This window comes from Carlito syrichta, unplaced genomic scaffold, assembly GCF_000164805.1.
Source record: "Carlito syrichta isolate Samal-C Ts95f unplaced genomic scaffold, Tarsius_syrichta-2.0.1 Scaffold305794, whole genome shotgun sequence".
NCBI lineage: Eukaryota > Metazoa > Chordata > Mammalia > Primates > Tarsiidae > Carlito > Carlito syrichta.
In genome coordinates this window covers 448,424-473,495 of record NW_007249890.1, presented here as the reverse complement: position 1 = coordinate 473,495, position 25,072 = coordinate 448,424, and the positions used below count along the sequence as shown (strand labels likewise).

Genomic DNA, 25,072 nt, shown 5'->3' with positions numbered 1-25,072 from the left:
CTCTATTCCTTGTTTCTCTCCACAAAGCAGATCTTAATCTGCATTCTTTCATTTTAATAAACCATAACCAAAAGTATAACAGCTTTCAGTGAGTTATGTGGGTTCCTCTAGCAAATTATCTAACATGAGGACAGTTCTAGAAAGCCCCAAACTCTGCGACTGGTATCAGAAGTGCAGTCTTATCCCTAATACTTTTCTACAATAAACATATTAATTAGGTAAAAATAAGTTACTAAAATAACTGATTCTCATTGAACAATATATAACAACTATATTTACTGAAAAGCTAAAACTGTTTCAATAGAATCTTATTTAATTCAAGAGTTTGCTATACAACTAGCATGCAGCCCATCATTTCAAGAATCAGCACCCTCCATATTTTGGAAACCCACATTCTTTCATTGAAAACTGGTAAATAAATATCAAAGCAAATTAAATACAACCGTTCCACTATTTAAAACAATTGTGCTTAACTGATTAGAGATAGAAAGGGGTTTATATTAATTATTTAAGTGAATAAATATTAACAAAATAAAACATTAGAAAAAAAAAAAAGAATGTGTACATCCTGAAAAATAATCCACAGAGCATACAGGGTACAAAAACACTCCAAGAATATACAGACTCTTGTTTATCACTGGTGGCTCTCTACTGACCCACTTTTCTATCAAACCAATTATTGAAGTCTAAACCCTTTGGTTGTGAACTACCTATCTTTCACTTCAATGATGATTACCACTAAAAGGGAAAGTGAACTTTAAGCTAATTACTTTGGCTATTTATCAATTTGGTTTTAAATTGTGTACAAATTAGTCAGATATCACATTTTAGCATTTATGTGATCTATAGAAATAAAAAGATTTTTAAATGCACCATCAAAGAACTTAAGTAATAGAATACTACATAATTTGGACCAACCCTCTCAGGAAAGGCAACTAAAAAAGTTGGCTGAAATATGAAAATCAGGCCAGGCATGGTGGTTCACACCTGTAATCCCAGCACTTTGAAAAGGTCAAGGTGGGAAGATTGCTTGAGCCCAGGAGTTCGAGAATAGCCTAGGCAACATAGCGAGACCACATCTATACCCAAAAAAAAAAAAAATTCAAAAAATTAGTCAGGTTTGGTGCACCTGTAGTCCCAGTTATGGGGGGTTGTAAGGGAACTGCCTGGACGACAGAGTGAGACCAAAACTGAGAAAGACAATAATCAAAAATAGGAAGTCAATGGATGAGTTTAAAAGTATATTAGAAACAGCTACAGTGAAAGATACTAGGTAAACAAAAACTAACCAAAATGAAGAAATGAGATAAAAATATGAAAAATACAATAGAGAACATATGAGACACAGAAGATACACTAAGACACTCTAACATTTTTAACTGGAGTCCCAGAGAAAAAGATGAGACATATTTGAAAAGTTAATTATTATGAATTCATCAAACTGATAAAAAAAAAAATCAATTCAGAGACACAAGTGGAATAAAAAAAGAAATTTGTGAGCTCAACATAATAAAACTGCAAAGAGTCAAAAAGGAAAGCATTTAAAAAAACAGGTTATAAAGAAGTAACATTTAGACTAATGGGTGACTTTGCAGCAACAATGGAAGCTCGAAGTCAGCTGATCAGCATCTTAAAAGTGCAGAAAGAAAATAATCACAAATCATAATCTCTCTATACCAGAGAAAATATCCTTAAAAAGGAATTAAAGAATTAAAATATTTCTGATAAACCAGAATTAGTAGTTTGCCACACTAAAAGAAAACCTGAAGGATGTTGGAGAAGAGCAAAGGGAAGGAAAAAGATCCACTATGGAAACTGTCAGAGATGTAAACAGGAAAGAAAAGCAATACTGGTAAGTATAAAGTATACAAGTAAACAATGAATGAATAAAACAATAACATAAAGGAAATAAAAATACAGAAAGGTTGAAATAATACACGATAACGGTAACAAAGTCAGAGATTTAAAAGTGTTCCAAGATACTTTCTTGCATTGGTACAAGAGAGTAATCAATTAACATTAGATTTTTAGAATTCATGTAGTAATCACCAAATAGGAAAAGTATACAAATGCCAAACACTGTAAGGAGGAGGAATGAACAGATTTTTTAAATATTAGACTTGCAGCTTTGGCTCCAACATGTAAAAAGCTTCAAAGTAGTCACTCCCACACTTACAACAAGAATAAAGCTAAACAAACTGAAAATCAGTTCTTTTTCTTGAGCCCATCACAAAATTGTAGACACAGAGAAAGATATGGAGAAACAGGAAAATCCAGATAGTCACAGCTGAGATATACTTACCTAGAGTAGAAACTGCTAGAGCCATAAATTGTTAGAGACACCATACTTAGTTCCTAGAGCTGCTGTAACAAATCAACACAAAGTGGGTGGCTTAAAACAAGAGAAATTTATTTTCTTCTGGTTATAGTTCTAGACGACAGAGTACAAAATCAAGGTATCAGTAGTGTTGGTTCTTTCTGGAGATGAAGAACTGTTCCATGCCTGTATCTTGGTGGCCACCAGCAACCTTTGGCATTCGTTTGTTTGCAGAAATCCAACCTCTGCTTCTGTCTTCCCATTTCAAATCTCCCTCTCTCTCTCTCCCGGCTCTTACAAGGACACTAGTCATTAAATTTTTTAATTAAAAATTTTCTCATCTCAAAATCCTTAATTACATGTGAAAATATTTCCAAATAATACCACATTTACAGGTACCAAGGGTTAGGACTTAGACATTTGATTCCGGGGGACAAAAATTCAATCCAGTACAAATACTCAAATGATAATTTCAATGACTTGCTAGAAGCTGACTATGGAATAGCATGAAAGTGGTAAACTCCTACAGTCTATAGTCTTAGGGGAGTCCTCATATGCTTGTGGGTTTTACCTACAGGAACCTCATCAGATTCTCACACTGAAGAGTCAAAAAAGATCCCCTTGTGGTTCTGGCAAGAAGAAGAAAAGTAACCACTGTGAAATACAATTATTCTCCATAACAAAGGCATACTCTCCAGTGGAAAGACTGACAGGGCTTTATCCAAACATCTAGGGATGTGAATTTCTCTGATTCTAGTCCCCTGTTGTCTTTTGGTCTCAATGGGAAAGTGTGGTAGGAGTAGGAAAGACCAGTGAAGGTCACAGCCCCAAGACACAGACCCACTAAAAGACTAAGATTTAATTACAAAATTGTAAGATATCTCGTCTTCACCACACCAATGGGTTTCTAGCATTAAGCAATGGGTATTTGAAAGAACTGCAAGATGCAGATTCTACCTAAAAAAGAGTTCCTGGCCAGGCTCAGTGGCTCAGCCTGTAATCCCAGCACTTTGGGAAGCCGAGGCAAGTGGATTCCCGAGCCCACGGTGAGACCAGCCCAAGCTATTTGGCGAGACCTTGTCTCTACAATAAATCAAAAATTAGCCAGTGTGGTAGTGCACACCTGTAGTTCTGGCTACTTGGAAGGCTAAGGCGGGAGGATCCCCGGAGCCCAGCCTGTCGACGCTGGGGTGGTCGTGAGTGTGCCACTGCACTCCATCCTGGGCAACAGAGGGAGACTCAAAAAAAAAGAGTTCTTAGGGAAACTCAAAACAGGAAGAATAAAAACAAAGACACTAGAGGAATCTGAAGTCTTTGGCACCTACAGGTACAGCAACCCTTACACACAATCCAACTCCAAGCCAGATATATATAAAACTTCACACCAAAGACATAATTACCTCAGTTCCTATTACCTAATACATCAAATTCAAAATTGTAAGTCATGTTTAAAAGGCAAGGAAAAGTAAGTCTAAAGAAACAAAGCAGGCATCTGAACCAGACTCGGCTATAGCACATTCTTTTAAATTATCAGAAGGAAAATTTTAAATGACCGTGATTAATATACCAAGGATAATAATATAAAAAGTAGACAACATGCAAGAAAAAAAATGGATATGGCAAGCAGATCCTCTAAAAAGGAACAAGAAGAAAATACTAGAAATCAAAAACACTGAAAAATAAATAATGGATCCCACTGTCGGTTCAGTAATAGACCATATACAGCCAAGGATAGAATTGGTAAGCTTGAAGACAGGTCAACAGAAACTTTCCAAACTGAAGTACAAAAAAAAAATTAAAAAAAAAAAAAATCCTGCAAGACAAAACATCCAAGAACTGTGAAACAATTTCAACATATAATATACACATAATTGGAATTCCAGAAGAGAAAGAAGGGGGAACAGAGCAGAAGAAATAATGAAATAGTAATGGCTGAGAGTTTTCCACAAATAATGTACACCAGACCACACACCTAGAAAACTAAGAGAACAAAAATTAGAAAGAGAAAGAAATAGAGACTTTCACAGTCAAACAAAAACAAGAATTCACTGCCAGCAGACCTATTATAAAAGAAAACTTAACAGGAAGTTTAAGTACAGAGATGAAGGAGCACTCCTATTTTCTGGGATGGGGAGGCTTTGCACTAACAAACTCATTTTAGGTGAAGGGTTAAGCTGTAACTCACTTTGTTTATTTCCTCAGATCCTTTTGCTTGTAGTACTACAACCCTGATTTGTTCCTAATGCTAGTATTTGTAGAAAGATGCTTTGTATTTTGCAGCATCATGATGACATCAGTGCCAGTTTGGCTAGTTTAGGTACAAATGAATAAAATAATCACTTTATCTCTTAAAAAAAAAAAGAAATGTTAAAAGAAGTTCTTCAGGGAAGAAAAATCATGTATCAGAAGCTCAAATCTACATAATAAAGGACAAATACAGAAGGAATAAATGAAGGCTTTAAATAGTCTTTTTAATTCTTAACTGATCTAAAATATAACTGCTTAAAGTAACAATAGCAACAATGTATTGATTGGTTATAGCATATGGATAGATAAAATGAATTAAAGTCGTAAGGGAAAAGAAAATTGGGAATACTCTATAACAGCAGTCGCCAACCATTTTGGCATCAAGGAAGGGTTTCCTGGAAGACAATTTTCCATGGACTGGGTTGGGGGGTGTGGGGGATTTGGGAATGATTCAAGCACATAACATTTACTGTGCACTTTATTTCTATTATTATTACAGTGTAATATATAATGAAATAATTATACAACTCACCATTAAAAAAAGAGGCACAGAGGGAAGTGGTAAATAAAGTAATGGGCAGGCCACATGCAAAATAAAAGAAGTGTCATATTCTGACTTAAAGCCTGCTACCAGATGCAGCTTGAAGTACATCAACTCACTTGCCACTCACTGCCAGGGTTTTGATGAGCCTGCAAGCAAATGATTTATTAAGGTCTCTGTGAGTCAAACCTCACTGCTAATGTTAATCTGTATTTGCAGCTGCTCCCCGGCGCCTCACCGCCTCAGCTCCACCTCAGATCATCAGGCATTAGATTCTCATACGGAGCATGCAACCTAGATTCCTCACATGTTGTGCTATTCACAAGTAAGGTTTGTGCTCCTACAAGAATTTAATGCCACAGCTAATTTGACAGAAGATGGAGCTCAGGCCATAATGAGAGCCATGGAAAGTAGCTATAAATACAGATGAAGCTTCATTTGTTTGCCTGCCATTTAACTTCCTGCAGTCTGGGTCCTAACAAGCCAGGGACCTGTACCACTCATGGCCCAGGAGTTGGAGACTCTTACTCTATGTGCCTGCACTACACATGAAGTGCTGCAGTGTGATTTAAAAATGAATTTAAGATTAGTTATAAATGTATTGTTTTAAATTGTTTTTTAAAAAATGTTTACTATACTTGAAATATTAAGAGAGGACATAGGCCGGGTTCAGTGGCTTAGCCTGTAATCCCAGAACTTTGGGAGGCCACAGCAAGTGGATTGCCTGAGCCTGCAGGTTCAAGACCAGCCCAGGCAACTTGGCGAGACCTCCTCCCTACAATAAATAAAAAATTAGCCAGGCGTGGTAGCGCACACCTGTAGTTCTGCCTACTTGGAAGGCTGAGATGGGAGGATCCCCGGAGCCCAGCTGGTCGACACTGGGGTGGCCATGAGTGTGCCACTGCACTCCAGCCTGGGCAACAGACTGAGATTCCAACTCAAAAATAAAATAAAATAAAAAATTAATTCAGAACTGATTTATATTAGGGCAATGGTTCTGAACCAGGATGATTCTGCCTCACAGGGGACATTTGGTGATGTCTAAAGACATTTTTGTTTGTTAGAGCTGGAGAATACACTGGTATCTAGTTGTCAGAGGCTAGGGATGCTGCTAAGCATCCTCCAATGCGAGGGATAGACCCTTCACAACACAAAATTAGCTGGCACAAAATGTTAACACAATGCTGCTAAGGTTTGAAACTCTGTATAATTAGAGGAGCATGCCACACATAGAGCTTCATCTCATACCACATCCCATAAATTGTAGTTGAATAAAAAAGAACTCTTAAAATACACTCCCCACCACCACCACCACCAAAAAGAAGGAAACAGGTAGTAAGAAGGAAGCAAAGAGAGAAGAAAAATGGAAATTGTTATGATCTGAATGTCTGTGATCCCTAAAATTCTATGTTGAAACCTAATACGCAAAGCAATAGTGTTAATAGATGGGGGTCTTTGGGAGATGATTAGATCACGAAAGTTACATCCTCATAAATGGATTAGGGCCTTATAAAAGAGGCTCAAGGGAGTTTGTTTACCCCTTCCACCACATAAGGCCACAGCAAGAAGGCACTACCTTTTTTCTTTTTTGAATCAGGGTCTCACTGTCACCCAAGCTAGAATGCAGCGTGATTATGCCTCACCACAACCTTGACCTTCTGGATTCAGATGATCCTTTCTCCTCGGCCTCCCTAGTAGCTGGGACTACAGGTATACACCACCATGCCCAGCTTTTTTTTTTGTTTGTTTGTTTAAAACGAGGTCTCACTATGTTGCCCAGGTTGGTCTCAAACTCCCAAGCTCAAACAATCCTCCCAACTCAGCTTCCCAAAGTACTGAGATTACAGGCACGAGTCACTGCACTCAGTCTAATAAATGTCTGGGGCTTTTTTAAAAATCAGTTTTAAATAAAAGAATGTCTGAAAATCTTAAAATCCAGAAATTTTTTAATTTATTATGCACAAAAATATTGGTGGCAATATTATAAAAGACTTTCTACTGCTTTGCTTCAATAAATATGCCTTCTTTTAATAATGAAAAATCACTTCAAAAAAAAAAATACTACCAACAATTTGCACAGAAACTCCAAAAAGGTGTAAGTTGTATGGGCACCGACTGAGAAATGTTTTCGTTTTGATCAACACAATATATATATATATATATATATCATAGTGGCATTTAGTCTATCAAATTAATTGTATCTATATTATGCCACTGGATATATTATATCAATGAGTATTAACCTTTGTTTATGATAGCAAATGACAAAATATAGAAAGTTATACAAAAACTAACAAAAATGTACTTCACTAAGATCAAAAAGAATTCTAAGCTTCACTGTCAAAGTAGTAGTAATATGACAGAAACACTTTAATGGCTCCATCTCTTCCCTATTTCCTAATAAATAATTTATTTTTTATTTTCAGGACTAAGTATTTTTCATCATAAACCAAAAGTCTTTACCATAAATTATTTCCAGGACTAAATATGTATACTTTACCATAAATGGAGAAACACAAAACTGATTAGCATTTTTTTATTATTTTTAAATTGTGGGGTATGATTCAGGGTTAGGTATACAAATGGTCACTGTACAGGTAAAGTTTAGGCCTCACTTTGGTCCCCACTTCACTTGGTTTGACATCAGGTACCCTTATTGATGAGATGTGCCCCTACTCCATCCCCTGGCAGTTCCAACTACTGCCAATTCCTTTCTTACAGTATTATGTTCATACTTCAGGGTCTGCTTATGAGTGAGTACATGTGGTACTCAGTTCTTTGTTTCTGTGATATATCACTCAGTATTACAGACTCTAGTCCATCCAAGTTGCTGTGAAATTCATAGCTGATTAGCAATTCTTAATGTCATTAATGACATTTCATTAAGTCCTCTAAAATTAAGTACCAGATCCATTAATCAAAATGTTACTAATAAACAGCACAATATCATCCCTAAAATCCCTTTAACTATATATTAGAATTTCTATCATTGATTTTCTCAAGCTGCTAGATACAGAACTGATAAACAGCATTTATTTCATGTTTTTCAGCAGAGATAAGTAAATTCAGTCATTTTTAAGATAAGGAACAAATGCCACATAAAACTCACCCTTCCTCTTTGTATTTCAAATCGTGTACAAAGGAATGCATGGTACATATATTTTTATTACATACACAAAGAGAAAAGAGAATGAAATTTGATATTTGGAAAATTTCACACTGTAGCACATTCCTTCTACCTTTCTAAATTAGATCAATAGGTGACAGATATCCACAAAAATAATCTTAATCAAAGTTTCAAAAAAATGTTTTTAGTTTGGGAAGACTGCTTGAGGTCAAGAGTTCAAGACCAGCCTGGGCAACATAGGGTTTACCTTGTCTCTCCAAAAAGTAAAAAAAATAGCCAGGTGTGGTGGCACACACCTGTAGTCCCAGCTACTCAGGATGCTGAGGCAGAAAAATCACCTAAGCACAGGAGGTCAAAGGTGTAATGAGCCATGATGGTGCCACTGCACTCCAGCCTGGATGACAGACTCCAACTCAAAAACAACAACAACAAAGAAGATTTTAATCTCACAAAGACTGATAACTTAAGACTTGGTTCAAAAAACAAATTACCATGTATATGTGATCAATGCCTCCTCCCAAATCATAAATCTTAAAAACAAAAAACACAAAAATCCAAAGAGGAAACAAGTTGGAAAATTCAATTAAATATTCTTCATTTCTCACTTGTATTCCTACTATTAACTTGAAGAAAATACTAGAAATTAGTTTTAAGCGGTTTCAAGCCAGGTCAAAAAAAAAAAAAAAAAACCATGACTGTCTGTCATAAAATTTTATAGAACCTACCCAAAAAATTCCTGTGAATACCGAATGAATATTTAAGTAAAAGATCAATGTGTAACAGTTAAAATTTGCTAAGTCTCTTGAGACAAAATAATTACCCAAGCACATGAACAATGTGTAATAACTGATTCATAATTTTTAGGTGATACTTAAATATATTTATTTTCAACCACATGAGTACAGTCATCTCAATTCATATTACTTGCTGTTTAACTCAACATTCTCCACTCTTCCCTAAATGTTTTAAGACATAATTAAGAGGACAAGCTTTAAAGTAAGACTAATGCAAGTTTGACCCTTCCTCCTCCACATCCTGTCTCTGACCTTGGGCAAGTAACAATTCTCTCTAACTTAAATTCCCAAACCTGAAACCATCATGCTCTTGTGAGGATTAAATGCTCAATACAATGCCTGACACAGTAAGGATCCTCTAACTGATATTTTGTAGTTATTTGCTAAGAACTAAAATATCAGCTAAATAGAAATTTTAACCTTTTGCTCTTGGAGACATCTTACAGATCACCTACCAGCAACTCAAACAGACTTTTTTCCGAAATAGTGAAAAATGAAATCACTTCATGTTAAATAGTATAGCATTGGAACCAATTATTTTATTGTAATGGTACAGATTTTTCAGGTCGGCCTGGGCTTTGAGAGTGTCAGCTCAATGGGTCAGTAAGACCAGTCCCGGAAGTGTTGGCTCTAATGGGCTGGCAAGCCAAGTCCTGAGAATGCTGTGGATTCGGTGGGCTGGCAAGCCTAGCCCTTGGAGTGTTGGTTCTGATGGGCTGACAAGCCTAGCCCCTGGAGTGTTGGTTCTGATGGGCTGACAAGTCAAGCCCTGAGGGTGTTGCTGGTTCGGTGGGCTGGGAAGTTTAGCCCCCAGAGTGTCTCAGCTTTGGAGTCTCACCTTCTTCCAGTAGCTCTCCTGGTTCAGCCGGCTCCATCAGCTGGCAAGCCAGCTTCTGGGCTGCTCGGCTCCAACCACCTTCTGCAGCTCCTCAGGTCGAAGTTCTTGTCTCATGCCCAGGAAGAAAAAGGGACACGGACAACCGAAAATGAGAAAGCAGGATTTACTGAGAGGACAGAAAAGATCCCACAGTGGGAGGAAACCTGATGGGGTTGGCAATTTGGAGCTGAAACCTGGTACTAACATGCCCCTAAGACTGAGCTAATTGGCTGACACTAGCTGTGAGTTGACTGGTCAGCAATTACTGTGCTGATTGGTCAGTACTAAGGACCAATCAGCAGACAGCTGGGGCCTAACAGTGATCTGATAGGTTGGTACTTTGCAGTAAGCTGGTTGGTTGTTTTTCAATCCCAGCAGTGAGTACTTAAACTTTAGATTGAGAGAGTCCTAGGGAGCTTGTTTTATAACCTGAGTGTACCAGCCTGAGAAGGCCTGGTAGGAGTTCGCTACGTTGTTACCAAATGGCCCACCCTGTCTGTCTGCCTACCCTTTCTCTAGCTATCTCCTGTCTCAGTGGTATTTGGCTTGTAATGGAATTGTGGACCAAAAAAAATCAAAATTTTATATCTTACATTTTTCTAACATGTGGTAACGTGAAATAGTCACCAATATGCATTGCAGGTTCATTGACACATGTTGTACAATAGTATTTGTTTGACATCTTCCACCTGGTTGTTTTTCTATTTGAGCAGACTTCCTCCCACAATAACATGTAATTTATTGTCCAGTCTGTTGTTTGAAGTTGATGTGGAAGGACGCATTCGTGATTCCAGAAAACCACTTCTCAATCTGATCGATCAGAAGCTTGACAAATTTCAACTGAGACAGACGTTTCTCTTTCATTTTTTATTTTTGGATGCTCGGTACAGTATATATGAGTTAATAATGTACATTTCTTAGTACCCAGAATAATTTCCTCCAACATTCAAAAAATTTTCACAAAAAACAATTTTACATTTCTGACTTAGTGCAGATAGATATATTCAATCTGTGCCACTCTATACTTCAATAAGAACTGCCTTCAACTTTGAAAGTCTCTTTCTTGGCCAGGCGCGGTAGGTGGCTCATGCCTATAATCCCAGCACTTTTGGGAGGCTGAGGTGAGACGACTGCCTGAGCCCACGGGTTTAAGACTAGCCTAGGCAACTTGGCAAAACCTCATCTCTACAATAAATCAAAAATTAGCCGGATGAAGTAGTACGTGCCTGTGGTTCCAGCTACTTGGAAGGCGGAAGGATCGCCTGAGCCCAGCAGCTTAAGGCTGCTGTAGCCGTGAGCATGCCACTGAACTCCAGACTGGGTGATAGAGTAAGACTCTGACTCAAAAAAAAAAAAGGAAGTCTCTTTTCTTTTAAGGTTACAATAATTTGCTTATCTATCTTTTCAAATTATGCCATATGATACAAAGGGTACCCAGCTACCTTTCTTATACAAATGATTTTTATCTCTACCTTCTTCTATATAAGTCGTCAGCACCACTTTGAATGCACTTCACATTCTCTTTCTACACAACGCCAGCTGATTTTTTTTAATGTATATCACAGTATATATACCATCTCTTTATTTGGTCTTCTATGCAATTTGAATGGAAAACTTGAAGTAACCATACATTTTTTAAAAATGTGCACTTGCATTAAGTTTGACCTGTAATCTCTTTATATCCCCTGAGAGGAGACATTCAAGTGGTTTGCTATATTTGCATTGTCTGCTCAGAGGGGACATTCAAGTGCAAAGGGTTAAACTTATCAAAAGGTGAGAAGCTGATAAAAAAGAATTTCAAGTTGGGTTTGGTGGCTCAGCCTGTAATCCCGCGCCTTTGGGAGGCTGAGGTGAGTGGATTGCCTGAGCTCGCGGGTTCGAGACCCGCCTGGGCAGCGAGACCTCATCTCTACAATAAATCAAAAAATCAGCCGGGCGTGGTAGCGGATACCTGTAGTTCCGGCTACTTGGAAGGCTGAGGCGGAAGGATTGCCGGAGCCCAGCAGGTCGAGGCTGCGGTGGCCAGAAGTGGCCACTGCACTCCAGTCCGGGCGACAGAGTGAGACTCCAACTCAAAAAAAAAAAAAAAGAATTTCACTCCCTTTTGAAATAGAGTTTTATTTATTTTTTTACAAGACAAGTACAACAGTGAGGAGAGATGAAAGAGTACAAGGAGTTCAATCTGTAACTCACTCTGAGCAATAAATTGAGATTACTCACTGCCTTCAGACCAGTCTAAATAGACTTTGAAAACATGATTAAATTATACAGACAACTGCAAGAGCCTATAAGAACAACAGCAGACTTAAGAATCATAAAAAATTCTTAAGTAATCATTTTAATTTCACCATGTTTCTAATTATCCACCAAAAATGAAAGCATACATATGAACAAGAAAAACACAATTTGAATTTATTATAATTTTAAAAAGTATTAAATCTAAATTATCCGAAAGCGGAGCTGAGAGCAGGGAACCATATTTTACTCATCTTTGTATTCTCAAACCCCAGCACAGTGCCTGGCATATTACAAGTATTCAACAGTTATTTGAAGTACTGAAATAATATACAGCCAACATTTTCAAATTCTTATTTCAATTTGCTAACTTTGATTTTCAATGAATTTAGTTTCCATGTATAATAGTATAGTACCAGTATAATCATAATCATCATTAAGTAAATATTTGAGTGGCTGCTACAGGGAGGCACTTGTTCTAGGTGTTTGGGATACATCTAAAGACAAAAAGCTCTCTGTACTCCTGGAGTTTATATTCTAACAAAAGTGAGTCAGAAATAAACAATAAGCACAGTAAGGAAATTACACAGTAAGTTACAATATGGCTGAGGGAAGGAATAAGAGAAAAAGTAGGGCAGGATAAGGAGACTCAAGAATGCTTGTTATCAGTAACCCAAATGACAACTCCCAGGGAAAGAGTTAGCTTTTTGTTTCACATGGTGGTTAAAAATACAAGTATAGAATAGGATTGCCTGGTTTCACATCCTAGCCTTGAATGAATGAATTACTACTTCTGTGCTTGTTTCCTAACCCATAAAGTGAGAGTAATAACAGTATCCAAAACTGTATAGATCTGTTGTGAGAATTAAATAACATAATGTCTGCAAAGTACTTAAAACTGTACCTTCAACAGATGTACCTAATAAATAGTCACTAAACTACCTATCACAACATACCACAATCTCCCCACAAATGATTAAGTAATTGGAACAAAACTACTTGCGTTTCTGCTTGTATTGATACAAAGACCTCGGCCAGGCTCGGTGGCTCAGCCTGTAATCCCAGCACTTTGGGAGGCTGAGGCAAGAGGATTGCCTGAGCCCACATGTTCGAGACCAGACCGGGCAACTCGGCGAGACCTCGTCTCTACAATAAAATAAAATAAAATAAAATAAAATTAGCCAGGCGTGGTAGTGTACGCCTGGAGTTCCAGCTACTTGGAAGCTGAGGCAGAAGGATCGCCGAAGCCCAGCAGGTTGATGCTGGGGTGACCGTGAGCACGCCACTGCGCTCCAGCCTGGGCAACAGAGTGGGACTCCAACTCAAACAAAACAAAACAAAGACCCAGAGAAACATTTGCTGAAATTAAACTAAAGTATTACTCACAAAATAGAATAATTATTATTACAGTAAAATATAACTAGATATGACTGATAAAATATGGCTAATTTAAAAGAACTAAAAATATTAGAGACTAGGCACGGTAGCCCACATCTATAATCCCAGCACTTTGGGAAGCTGAAGTGAGAGAATTGCCTGAGCTCACAGGTTCGAGACCAGTTTGGACAACTTGGCGAGACTCCATCTCTACAATAAATAAGTTTAAAACACTAACCAGGTGTGGTGGTGTATGCCTGTAGTTCCTAGCTACTTGGAAGGCTGAGGTGGAAGGATCACCTGAGCCTAGCAGGTCGAGGCTGCAGTGGTTGTGAGCGTGTTACTGCACTCCAGCCTGAGCAAGAGTGAGGCTCTAACTCAAAAAATTAAAAAAAAGTTAGAAAGCAGGAAAGCTATCTAACAGTCCTTCAGAACTTTTTTCAGATGACAGACCTCACTGAAAATACTGTGACGTTTGTAGGTCCTCTTCCCAGAAAAATTCCATCACAAAGGTCCACACAAAATTTTACATGTTTAAAACTGATAGGACGGTAAAATCTTTTCATCATGGCACTTTTGGGAACTTTGCACATTTCTAAAAATTATTTTTGTTTTCCTTTTCAGGTCTTCACCGAGAGCATTCATTTGTTTGGGAAATACTACTCTCAAGTCGGTCTTATTTCTGAAGTTAAACAAGCATAATAAACTGAAAAAACAACTCTTTTATTACTAAGGTCAAATTATACTTCCAAATAACAGCCCAAATGTTGTTCAAGAGCTACAAATCCTGGGCCGGGCTCAGTGGCTCAGCCTTGTAATCCCAGCGCTTCAGGAGGCCGAGGTGAGTGGACTGCCTGAGCCCACGGGTTCAAGACCCACCTGGGCAACTTGGTGAGATCTCATCTCTACAATAAATCAAAAATTAGCTGAGAGTGGTAGCACCTGTAGTTCCAGCTGCTTGGAAGGCTGGGGCGGAAGGATCGCCGGAGCCTAGCAGGTCAAGGCTGTAGTGGCTGGGAGCAGCCACTGCACTCCAGTCTGGGCGACCAAGTGAGACTCCAACTCAAAAAAGAAATAAAAAAATAAAAATAAAAAAATTAGCCGGGTGCAGTAGCGCGCACCTGTGGTTCCAGTTACTTGGAAGGCTGAGGTGGAATGATCGCCGGACCCCAGCAGGTAGAGGCTGCAGTGGTCAGAGGTGGCCATTGCACTCCAGTGTGGGTGACAGAGTGAGACTCCAACTCAAAAAAAAAAAGCCATATTACAAAGCTACAGTAATAGCTATAAATGAAAAAATAAATGGCAATTGCATGGCACATAGTAAATGCTCAGTTAATGTAAACTTAGGCATTACTGCAGAGCACAGGGTGTGGTATGACTGAAGTCACCTCATGAGTTTTCAGAATTGCTTTCGGTTTTATCCTAAGATTGAGGAAACTGAAAGTTAGGAAGATTGATTAACTTGCTTAAAGTGACAGAGCTTGAAGTGGCAAGTTGTGGATTAAAACACAGCCCAAGCTCTTTGCTGCTATGCAGTCCTGCATCAGGCTAGGTGACAAAGTGTGATTTCCCTTGACCTGACCACCATAGATGCACTTTCAAGCTGCACACTTTTGGTCATTACCTAACCTCCCAGAATCTCAGTTTTCTCATCTGTAAGATGGAGACGCTTTACCTTGCAGTGTGGTTGTAAATGTCTGGGTATGAACAGTGTGTCACGTGGTGCCAAGCACACCTGGGCACCGAGTAACCAGTTGTCGTTACTCAATGTGCCACCATCTGATGTCTGCAACTCTCCAGCTGGGTCTGGCAGCTGCCTCACATTTCTTCCTACCCAGGAAGAGGATCTGCATCTCCAAAGCCTGGAATTACAGCTCCACTGGCTGGCAAAGGCACCATTAGAAGGCCTGGACCAAGAGGATACAAATAGCAGCCCTGCCCAAGCTAAGGAGGGCTCGGATTTCCTTGTCTGAATGCATAATGATCGGAAGGTTGTGTTACAGAAGTAGCTGTTTTTGTTTGTCATTCAGGCCCACTAATCTAAACATCTCTCACTCCTCAGGAATTATTTTAGGACCAGGAAGCAGCACGCTGTTTATTGAAAGAGTCACAGAAGAGGATGAAGGCGTCTATCACTGCAAAGCCACCAACCAGAAGGGCTCGGTGGAAAGCTCAGCATACCTCACCGTTCAAGGTAAACAGCTGCTTAAGAAAGCAACCAGAAGCTGCTCAGACATCTATTTCCCTGTTTGTTTAACTTTCCACCTCCCAGTCTCCTGCTGCCTGCTCCAGTCTGTTCCTTTCCCTGACCTCCTTCTCCCCTCTCCGGGAAGGGACTGTCTGGTTCTGTCTGGCAAGACAGAAGGTGAAGACACCAGCTGGCCCTCCTTGAGAGCCCACAGTCGGAACAGTCTCCGCAGGAGAAGGCAGTCCCGGAAGAAACTGGCAGGGGGTCAGACTCTGCCACAGACAGTAGTAGACTCTCTGAGTAGGTGGCCTGCGGGGTCCACCACTTATTTTGGGAGAAACAAGCCAAAAAGGAAGACGGGGAAGGTGGCGGGATGGGATGGAGACCTATACTCTTGCAACTGTCCATTTTTTTTCCTTCTCGCATTCCCCAGAGTTAGACATATGCCGCTATTCCAGATGTTTTCATAAGCTGGTTTTAAAATGAAGTAGGCTGTAAAATATCATCAGAGAAAAGCAATACATAACAAACAGGCCACATTTAGGAGAACTACCCCAAGGGCTTCCTCTTCATAGGCCTCAGAGAGCCTGCTGAGCCACAAAATACAGAGGCCTAATCCTACCCTGGCCGTGGCCATGTGGCTTGCATTTAGAATATAGTCTAAACCTCAATTTCAGTTCTCCAGTGCTGAGAATCATCCAAAGCATAAAACTGACAGCATAGTAACATACCAGGTTGGCACCTCTTAGATGGAAACATCCATGGCATATTGAGGCTGTACATGAAAGATGGGACTGGTTCAGTAGCCTGTCTCCAGATGCTAATTAGTCAATTTCAGAATGCGCAACTGTCTCCAGGGGAGGAGCCAGGAAGAGGAATGGACTTCAGTTCTTCTGTCTTGGAAACATGAAATTGCTTAAAGATTGTTAACTCGCAGAATTCAAACTCCTTTAAAACAGAACATCATCTCCATTTGTTTATAAGATTGTGATTTTAAAGTCTCCTGAAAATATTCTACCACAAATTGATTTTCAAAAAAAGTGAGAGAGCAGCATTCCCCAAATGCCTTTAGTAATGGTCTTGTTTGTCTTTCAAATAATCCTTGTTTTAAAACATCCTTTCCACTCTTCTGCTCACAGGTGTAGGAAACAGTTTATTAACATCTCTCTTTAACACCTCCTTCCTCAAATAGCTGCTAATCTGTCTTTTAACAAGGGGTCCCATGTGGCCCTAAGGGATGGCTGCATCAGGCCAGGGAGAACAGAGAGCAAGGAGGCATCCCTAACCCTCAGAGTACATGGTACCCCCTTATCCTCCCAGCAACCCTGGAAGACACACAGAGCCCTTATAATCAGCCTCCAGAGAGGTCAAAAACGACGAGCCTGGCTGGGCTCGGTGGCTAAGCCTGAAATCCCGTGCTTTGGGAGGCCGAGGTGAGTGGATTGCCTGAGCCCACGGGTTCGAGACCCGCCTGAGCAACTTGGCGAGACCTCATCTCTACAATAAATAAAAAAATTAGCCGGGTATGGTAGCGTGCGCCTGTAGTTCCAGCTACTTGGAAGACTGAGGTGGAAGGATCGCTGGAGCCCAGCAGGTCGAGGCTGTGATGGCCGGGAGCGGCCACTGCACTCCAGTCTGGGCGACAGAGTGAGACTCCAACTCGGAAAAAAAGAAGAAGAAAAAAAAGACGAGCCTAAGCCATACAGTGAGACCAGGGCAGCCGTGAGAGGAACACTGAACTCTTCCCAGACTCACCTCCAGCTGCCGCACAGCTGCTTTCCCTTGCCCCGTGTCTGTCCACACCCTTCTCCACAAGGGCCATGGGGCAGCAATAGCCGGACAGCTGATGGTTGGGGAAAGTCCTGGTATGAAGCAGAGCCATCCTGCAAGTCTGCAGGTCTCCCCAAAGACTTGACTTCCTTTCTCTTCCCCTTTTCTTCCAGGCTGGTCTCAAAAGCCACTGGCTTTCTCGGAAGCCACTGTGCTTATTATAAAATTATGCTTTCTGATATCTGTGGGTTTCTTCTGCCCACCAGTCAAGACCACCACCCTTCCGTTTACCCTAAGTGTGTTCAAGGCCAGATCAGTGGCACTGTGGGGCCGTCCAGATTGGACTGAAGTCAGTGTTTGGCCATTGGTGAGCCATGTATGGCCTTTGTCCATAATGTCAATGCGGCCTGGAATGTCTTTTGTCCAAGCTCCCTTCCCTATTCCTTATCCTCTAAGGCCAGTTTAAATGCTTTCTACCCTGTGACAACCCCAGGATGAGCAGTGAGTCAGATACTTACTCTACTGTCTGCTCTCACTCTGTGCTTCTAGGATCATTAGTCAGTACAGACTTTATTCCGCCTTTTACTATTATTTTGGCATTGATATGCTTCTCTTCCCTACTGCACTGTAGACTTTTTGAGGCAGAAACTGTCTGACGTGTCTCTGTATCCTATACTCATGCCCAACATTCAGCAGGAAACATATTTATCTAGCACCTTTATGTGCAGGCACTGGGATGGACACCTGACATCTTCAGTCTATTAACGTTGTAAGAATCCAAAGACACCCACAGCAGTAACCCTCGGTCTGCAGATAAGAGGATAGAGGTTCACAGAGCCTAAATAATTGACCCAAAGTCACACAAGGAACACGTGTGAGGGTGTGTAAACCTCAGAAAATGCCTACCTTCCTCTGCTCTTCTCACCCCTCAGGCGCCTTAGGAAGCTGTCTGCAGGGGCTTAGGGCAAAATTGAGCACCTTCCCGGTCGTGCTGTTATTTTTATTTTCTCTCTACGGGCCTCTAGAGTTCCTCACTGATTCCTTTTCCCACTAAGTTACGCTTTTCTGAAAAGTCAGACGACATTAAGAATACCGCCTTTCTGGCTGGGCTTGGTGGCTCAGCCTGTCATCCTAGCACTTTGGGAGGCCAAGGCGAGTGGATTGCCTAAGCCCGTGGGTTCCAGACCCGCCCGGGCAACTTGGCGAGACCTCGTCTCTAAAATAAATAAAAAATGAGCCGGGTGTGGTAGCGCGCACCTGTGGTTCCAGCTACTTGGAAGGATCGCCCCAGCAGGTCGAGGCTGCGGTGGCCGGGGGCATGCCACTGCACTCCAGTCTGGGCGTGAGTGAGACTCCAACTCAAAAAAAAAATACTGCCTTACTAATCATTTCTGAAAGTGTCGACTGGCCTAGACCACGTCCTCTGGGAGGAGGAGGAGAGTTTCCCCCAAACAGCCCACCCTGGCTGGCACTGCAGATGTCCTGGACATAATCTCTCAGCCTCCCAACCACCCTGCGTCCCCTCTCACCTGCCTCCAGTCCCTGTCTACAGTGGCCATCCTATGACACGCTGCTTCCCGGTTTAAACTCCTGCCACCGTTCCCAAAGGCCCGTGACCCACCTCCAGGAGCACCAGGTCTTTGCAGGCCCCTCCTCCAACCTCCTGTCCTTCCCCACTGCCCCCAGGCAACCCCTGCATACACTCCACCTTCACACATCTCTTTTCCTCTCTTCTGAAAAACTCCCTCCCCAGCTCCTTCTCCCCTGAACAGTCCTGCTCATCCTTTAAAACACGCCTACATTCCTGTGTCCACTGTACACACAACCTCCTGTCTTCCACCATTTCTCCCTCTTGCTCCTGAGGTCCTTAGCTGGACCTTGAATACAACGCTTACCGTTGGTTATTCCTCATGTTTCTTTCATTCCCTTTTTTTTTTTTTTTTTGAGTTGGAGTCGCACTCTGTCGCCCAGACTAGAGTGCAGTTGCATGCTCCCGGCCACCACAGCCTTGACCTGCTGGGCTCTGGCGATCCTTCTGCTTCAGCCTTCCAAGTAGCTGGAACTGCAGGTGTGCGCTACCATGCCCGGCTAGTTTTTGCTTTTATTGTAGAGACGAGGTCTTGCCAAGTTGCCCGAACGGGTCTCGAACCCACGGGCTCAGGCAATCCACTCACCTCTGTCTCCCAAAGTGCTGGGATTACAGGCTGAGCCACCGAGCCCAGTCTAAAATAATTTTTAATATCAGAAAAAGAAATACAGCAATACATTATTTAATGCAATATAGAGAAGTCACATTCAATCCATTACCAAGCCAACAACCGACTTTTTTCCCAGGACTCTGCAGGACATGGAAGGGTAAGCCCTGGTCTCTAACCTCAGTGTGCTTTGAAAACCTAGTTGAAAAAAGATTAAGGTGTTCACAAGCCAGATAAACAAACATTCTGAATTCCTCCTGAGGGTGAAGTGGAAGTGCTAGTTTGTGTGAAAGAGACCACAAGGTGCTACTAACAAGGGCCAGAGGAGCTCTTAGAGGCAAAGAGAACATGGCGTGTGACTGGCTCTCAGAGGAGACCTGGATGCCGCAAGGCCAGGGGCACAAGGCAGGAAGGGAGGAGACACAGAGTCACAAAGCAACTCTGGCCCATGTGTGGGCATATGCCCTTGGCAACAGCAAAGTCTAAAGAATCCTAGACAGTTCCACTGGGTGCGGTGGCTCATGCCTGTCATCCCACCACTTTGGGAGGCAGAGGCGAGAGAACTGCCTGAGTCCAGGGCTCAAAATCAGCCTGGGCAACTTGGCGAGACCTCGTCTCTACAATCAATCAAAAAATTAGCTGGGCCTGGTGGTGCGTGCCTGTGATTCCACCTACATGGAAGGCTGAAGTGAAAGGATTGCCTGAGTTCAGCCGGTCGAGGCTGCGGTGGCCGTGAGCGTGCCACTGTACTCCAGCCTGGGTAACAGAGTGAGACTCAGACTCCAAAGAAAAAAAAATTCCAGACAGACTGTTCTTATTGGCTAGTGCAGTGCATTCTCTGAGGACTAAACTTTTGACTTGTGGCCTCTTCTCCTTCACGTGGCATTAATCTTTAGTATCACTGAGAGAAACAGTGCAGTGCGCAAGACAGCCAGACACTTCATTTATTCATATATGTATCACTCCTTCTTTTGCCCATTAATGCCCCAACTGTCATGTTTTTTGAGTTCTTGTGTCTGCTTTTTAAAGCTTTTTTTGCCTTTTTCCTTGCTCTCTTTCGTACATTTTTTTCCCTGCTCTCAGAGTTATGGCTGTATCCAACCTCTTTGCTTAAGAGTTATGATTAGTTGAGAAAACAGATTACATGATCTGCAGTCATCCAACCACACCTGAAATATTGTGCCCATTTATAAGAGGAAACAAACAAATGAGGCTGTGTATCCTGGATAGGGTAAGAGAGAATGGAAGCAGAAAATGAGAATATTTAGTCTAAAAAAGAGACAAATTTAGCCAGGCGTGGTAGTGCACGCCTGTAGTTCTGGCTGCTTAGAAGGCTGAGGCGGAAGGATCGCCAGAACCCAGCAGGTCGAGGCTGCGGTGGCCGGGAGCGGCTACTGCACTCCAGTCTGGGTGACAGAGTGAGACTCCAACTCAAAAAAAAAAAAAAAAAAATTAAAAAGAGACAACTGCTGCCATTTGACCGGGCTCGGTGGCTCAGCCTGTAATCTCAGCACTTTGGGAGGCTGAGGCGAGTGGATTGCCTGAGCCCGCGGGTTTAAGAACCACCTGGGCAAGTGGCGAGACCTCGTCTCTACAATAAATCAAAACTAGCCGGGCGTGGTAGCATGCTCCTGTAGTTCCGGCTACTTGGAAGGCTGAGGAGAAAGGATCTTGGGAGCCCAACAGGTCGAGGCTGCAGTGGCCGGGAGTTTGCCACTGCACTCCGTCTGGGCAACAGAGTGAGACTCCGACTCAAAAAAAAAAAGAGACAACATGGGAGTGACATGACTGTTTTCTTCAAATACTTAAGGAGCCTCCGGATAAAAGGGGCATTAAACTCATTCTTTGACACACCATAAAAGGTACCTGGAACCCAGAAAGGGAGATGGCAGTGGTGAAATTTCTAGGAGACAGGTTTCAGCCCATATAAGGACTGAATTTGAATACGAGGAATTTTTGCAAGTTGATATTATATGGACCTTTGGAAAACCTGCACATAAGAGTCAGATGAAGTATTCAGAACTGAAGTGCTCTGGGCTCAGAGAATTAAAATTTTTTTCTTGTGTGCTGAGCACAATGGTTGAATTTGGTACCTGTTCAGTAATTTTGTAATTAAAATTGGATTCTTGCTGCAGTCTCTAGGGCCACTGTTCTTATCACCCTGTGGCTAGGAAACATTCCCTAGATTGAGACTTGATTTCCTGTTAAATACATATGGGCCCTTCACACTGACCTATCTTGTCAAATTGAGTTTAGGAAATGAAACCAGGCAAATGAGTTGTGTCTGTGGCTATGTTTAACAGATTTAAAGAGGTTCATGAATTAGCCAGGAAGGAAATGTCTGCTCTTTTTATTTCCTTTGAAAAAGGATTCTTATACTCATAGATAAAACAATGTGTTATTTTTGTATATGAAAAGGATGAATGGACTGTGGAGTCAAAGTAGCTTCTTTAAATAATCACAGGTCTTGTTTGGTTTGGATCAAGCACCAGCACGACACACATGGAGCTCTCAAAGGGGAAGTTCCAATATCAAAACCAACAATAAGACTACCAGTAACCCAGATGATGTCTGAAATTAATACAGCACAAATATAACTCATGGAAATCAATAGGACTGTTACAGTGAAAGTGTGGCACATTTTCATCCAAGGACTTAAGAGAAGCTAACAGGGGAGGGGGGAACCCCCCAAAACTGAAATTATCTTTTGGAGGGTGGGCCCCTTGTAGAACAGGCTTCCCCCACTAGGTAAGTGTTCTAGGAACCCATCGGCATCAGTGGACCACCTAGCGTTGTTATGAGAGGCCGAGTTCAGCTTCAGTGAAATTTCCTTTGGAGATTCTTTTCACGCATTTGCCCATTTCATGGTGGGTGGTTTGGGGGCATACCTATCCACACTGCACTGAGTGTTCAGCAGTTTTTGACCAAAAACAGCATAAACCCCATGCCCCACCCTCCCTATTCAGCGGATCTCACCTTGAGAGGCTTTTTTGGTTTCTCAGGATGAAAAAAGTCCTCAAAGGGAAACGTTTAGCCAATGTGGAAGAGGTGAAATGAAAAACAAAAACAGACAAAAAACCCCCCCAAAAACAGCAGGAACACTAAAAGGCATCAAAACGTATGAGTTCAAAAACTCTTAGTTTTTTTTTTTTTTTTTTTTGAGTCGGAGTCTCACTCTGTCGCCCCAGACTGGAGTGCAGTGGCTGTTCCTGGCCACCACAGCCTCGACCTGCTGGGCTCCGGTGATCCTTCCGCCTCAGCCTTCCAAGTAGCTGGAATTACAGGCACACGCTACCACACCCCGCTGATTTTTTGATTTATTGCAAAGATGAGGTTTCGCCAAGTTGCCCAGGCGGGTCTTGAACCTGCAGGCTCAGGCAATTCACTCATCTCGGCCTCCCAAAGCGCGGGATTACAGGCTGAGCCACCGAGCCAGGCCCAAAAACTGTTTTGAGCAGTGGAAGAAGTGTCTCAATAGGTGTACTGAATCAAACCGAGAGTATTTTGAAGGTGACTGAAGTTTAAACATGTAAGAATACACAATTTTTCATAAATAAATTCTGGGGTTTTGTGCAAGTAATAACCACAATATATGTAAGAACACTCTTATAACAGATTTATGCCTTACTATATACCAATAGCATTTATAATTACAAAGGAGAAAACAACTTGAAAGATGACTACCATTTTAAACATTTATTTGAAGATGATTGATGGATACAGAAATCACAAAGGCACCAAAGAACTGCTTCTAAATACCTGACATGGAGCAGGGTGCGGTGGCTCAAGCCTTTCATTCTAGCACTTTGGGAGGCTGAGGCAAGAGGATTGCCTAAGCCCAGGGGTTTGAGACCAGCCTAGGCAACTTGGTGAGACTGTCTCTACAATGAATAAAAAATTTAGCTGGACCTAGTGGCACACGTCTGTGGTTCCAGCTACTTGGAAGGCTGAGGTGGAAGGATTGCTTGAGCCCAGCAGGTCAAGGTTGCGGTGGCCATGAGCATGCCACTGCACTCCAACCTGGGAAACAGTGAAACTCCAACTCAAAATAAAAAATACTGCCAGGATCGGTGGCTCAGCCTGTAATCCCAGTGCTTTGGGAGGCCGAGGCGAGTGGACTGCCTGAGCTCGTGGGTTTGAGACCCACCTGGGCAACTTGGCGAGACCTCACCTCTACAATAAACCAAAAATTAGCTGGACGTAGTGGCACACGTCTGTGGTTCCAGCTACTTGGATGGCTGAGGTGGAAGGACTGCTTGAGCCCAGCAGGTCCAGGCTGCGGTGGCCGGGAGCGTGCCACTGCACTTCAGCCTGTGCAATGGGGTGAGACTCCAACTCAAAAAAAAAATACTAATAATACTTGGTATGGCATTATAGGTGTGACTGGCAAAGTCTGTGCCACAAAAATTGCACATTAACACTTCTTTGAGAACAGACTCACACAGTAGGAAATATACACTCTGTTTTCTCATAAAACCTCAAGAGTCAAGAACAAGAAAAGTTTAAAACACATTTGTCACAGGTCTCCAGCGACTCCTTTTGATGGCCCTTGGCCAGCTTTCCATTTTCATCTGCTTTCGGACCCTCCTCTGACCCTAACTGTCCTCCACCTTAGCCCCCCTTCCTGAATCCTGCCCCCAGATTACTCCCATGGCTATCCAGCTTCACTTGAGTATGCTGGGGACTGGTGTTACTTCACCCATGGGGGTTTCCCAAGGAATGAGGAGTGCTCAGAACTGAGATGGAGGGGCTGTTGACTAATGCCACACAGGAGGAATGAGGAACAGGGGCATACGTGCCTTTTTACTTCACATCTAACCAATGACATATAGCTGGCCTTGACCAAGAATTCAAAAAGAGTGATGGAATTCAGTTCAGGCGATTTGAGATCTTGTAAATAGTTCCTGAGACAAAATAACTCAAGCTCAAAAAATATTCATCTCAGTTCCTTCTGGAGAAACCAGGCTGACATGAAACTGCACAGGGTGTCACAGAAGCGGGTGTTAGGCTTAATGAACTTGCCGCTGGGCTCTGTGAAGGCCTGGGACTATGTAATTATAGCTTATGCTTATTGAACATACAGTGCACTGTTTTAGCCATATAACATGCATAATTCTACTTAATTTTTGAAAAAACCCTGCAAGGAAGTGCAACAATTTATTTATTTTTATTTTATTTTATTTTATTTTTGAGTTGGAGTCTCACTCTGTCACCCAGACTGGAGTGCAGTGGCACACTCCCGGCTACCGCAGCCTCGACCTGCTGGGCTCCTGAGAACCTTCCGCCTCAGCCTTCCAAGTAACTGGAACTACAGGTGTGTGCCACCACACCCGGCTAATTTTTTTTAATTTTATTGTAGAGATGAGGTCTCACCAAGTTGCCCAGGCAGGTCTCGAACTTGCAG

At 41.9% G+C, this 25,072-nt stretch overlaps 1 protein-coding gene across 1 annotated transcript in view; it reads right to left on the bottom strand.

The window, feature by feature from the left end:
* Positions 1-17,585, bottom strand: part of CD2AP (CD2 associated protein) — a 114,653-nt gene extending 97,068 nt beyond the window's left edge. Inside the window, exon 1 of the mRNA XM_021714812.1 lies at positions 17,459-17,585. Within this exon, the coding sequence (XP_021570487.1) occupies positions 17,459-17,585 (127 nt within the window). The remainder of the gene's footprint in view (positions 1-17,458) is intronic.
* Between the last annotated feature and the right edge of the window lie 7,487 nt (positions 17,586-25,072).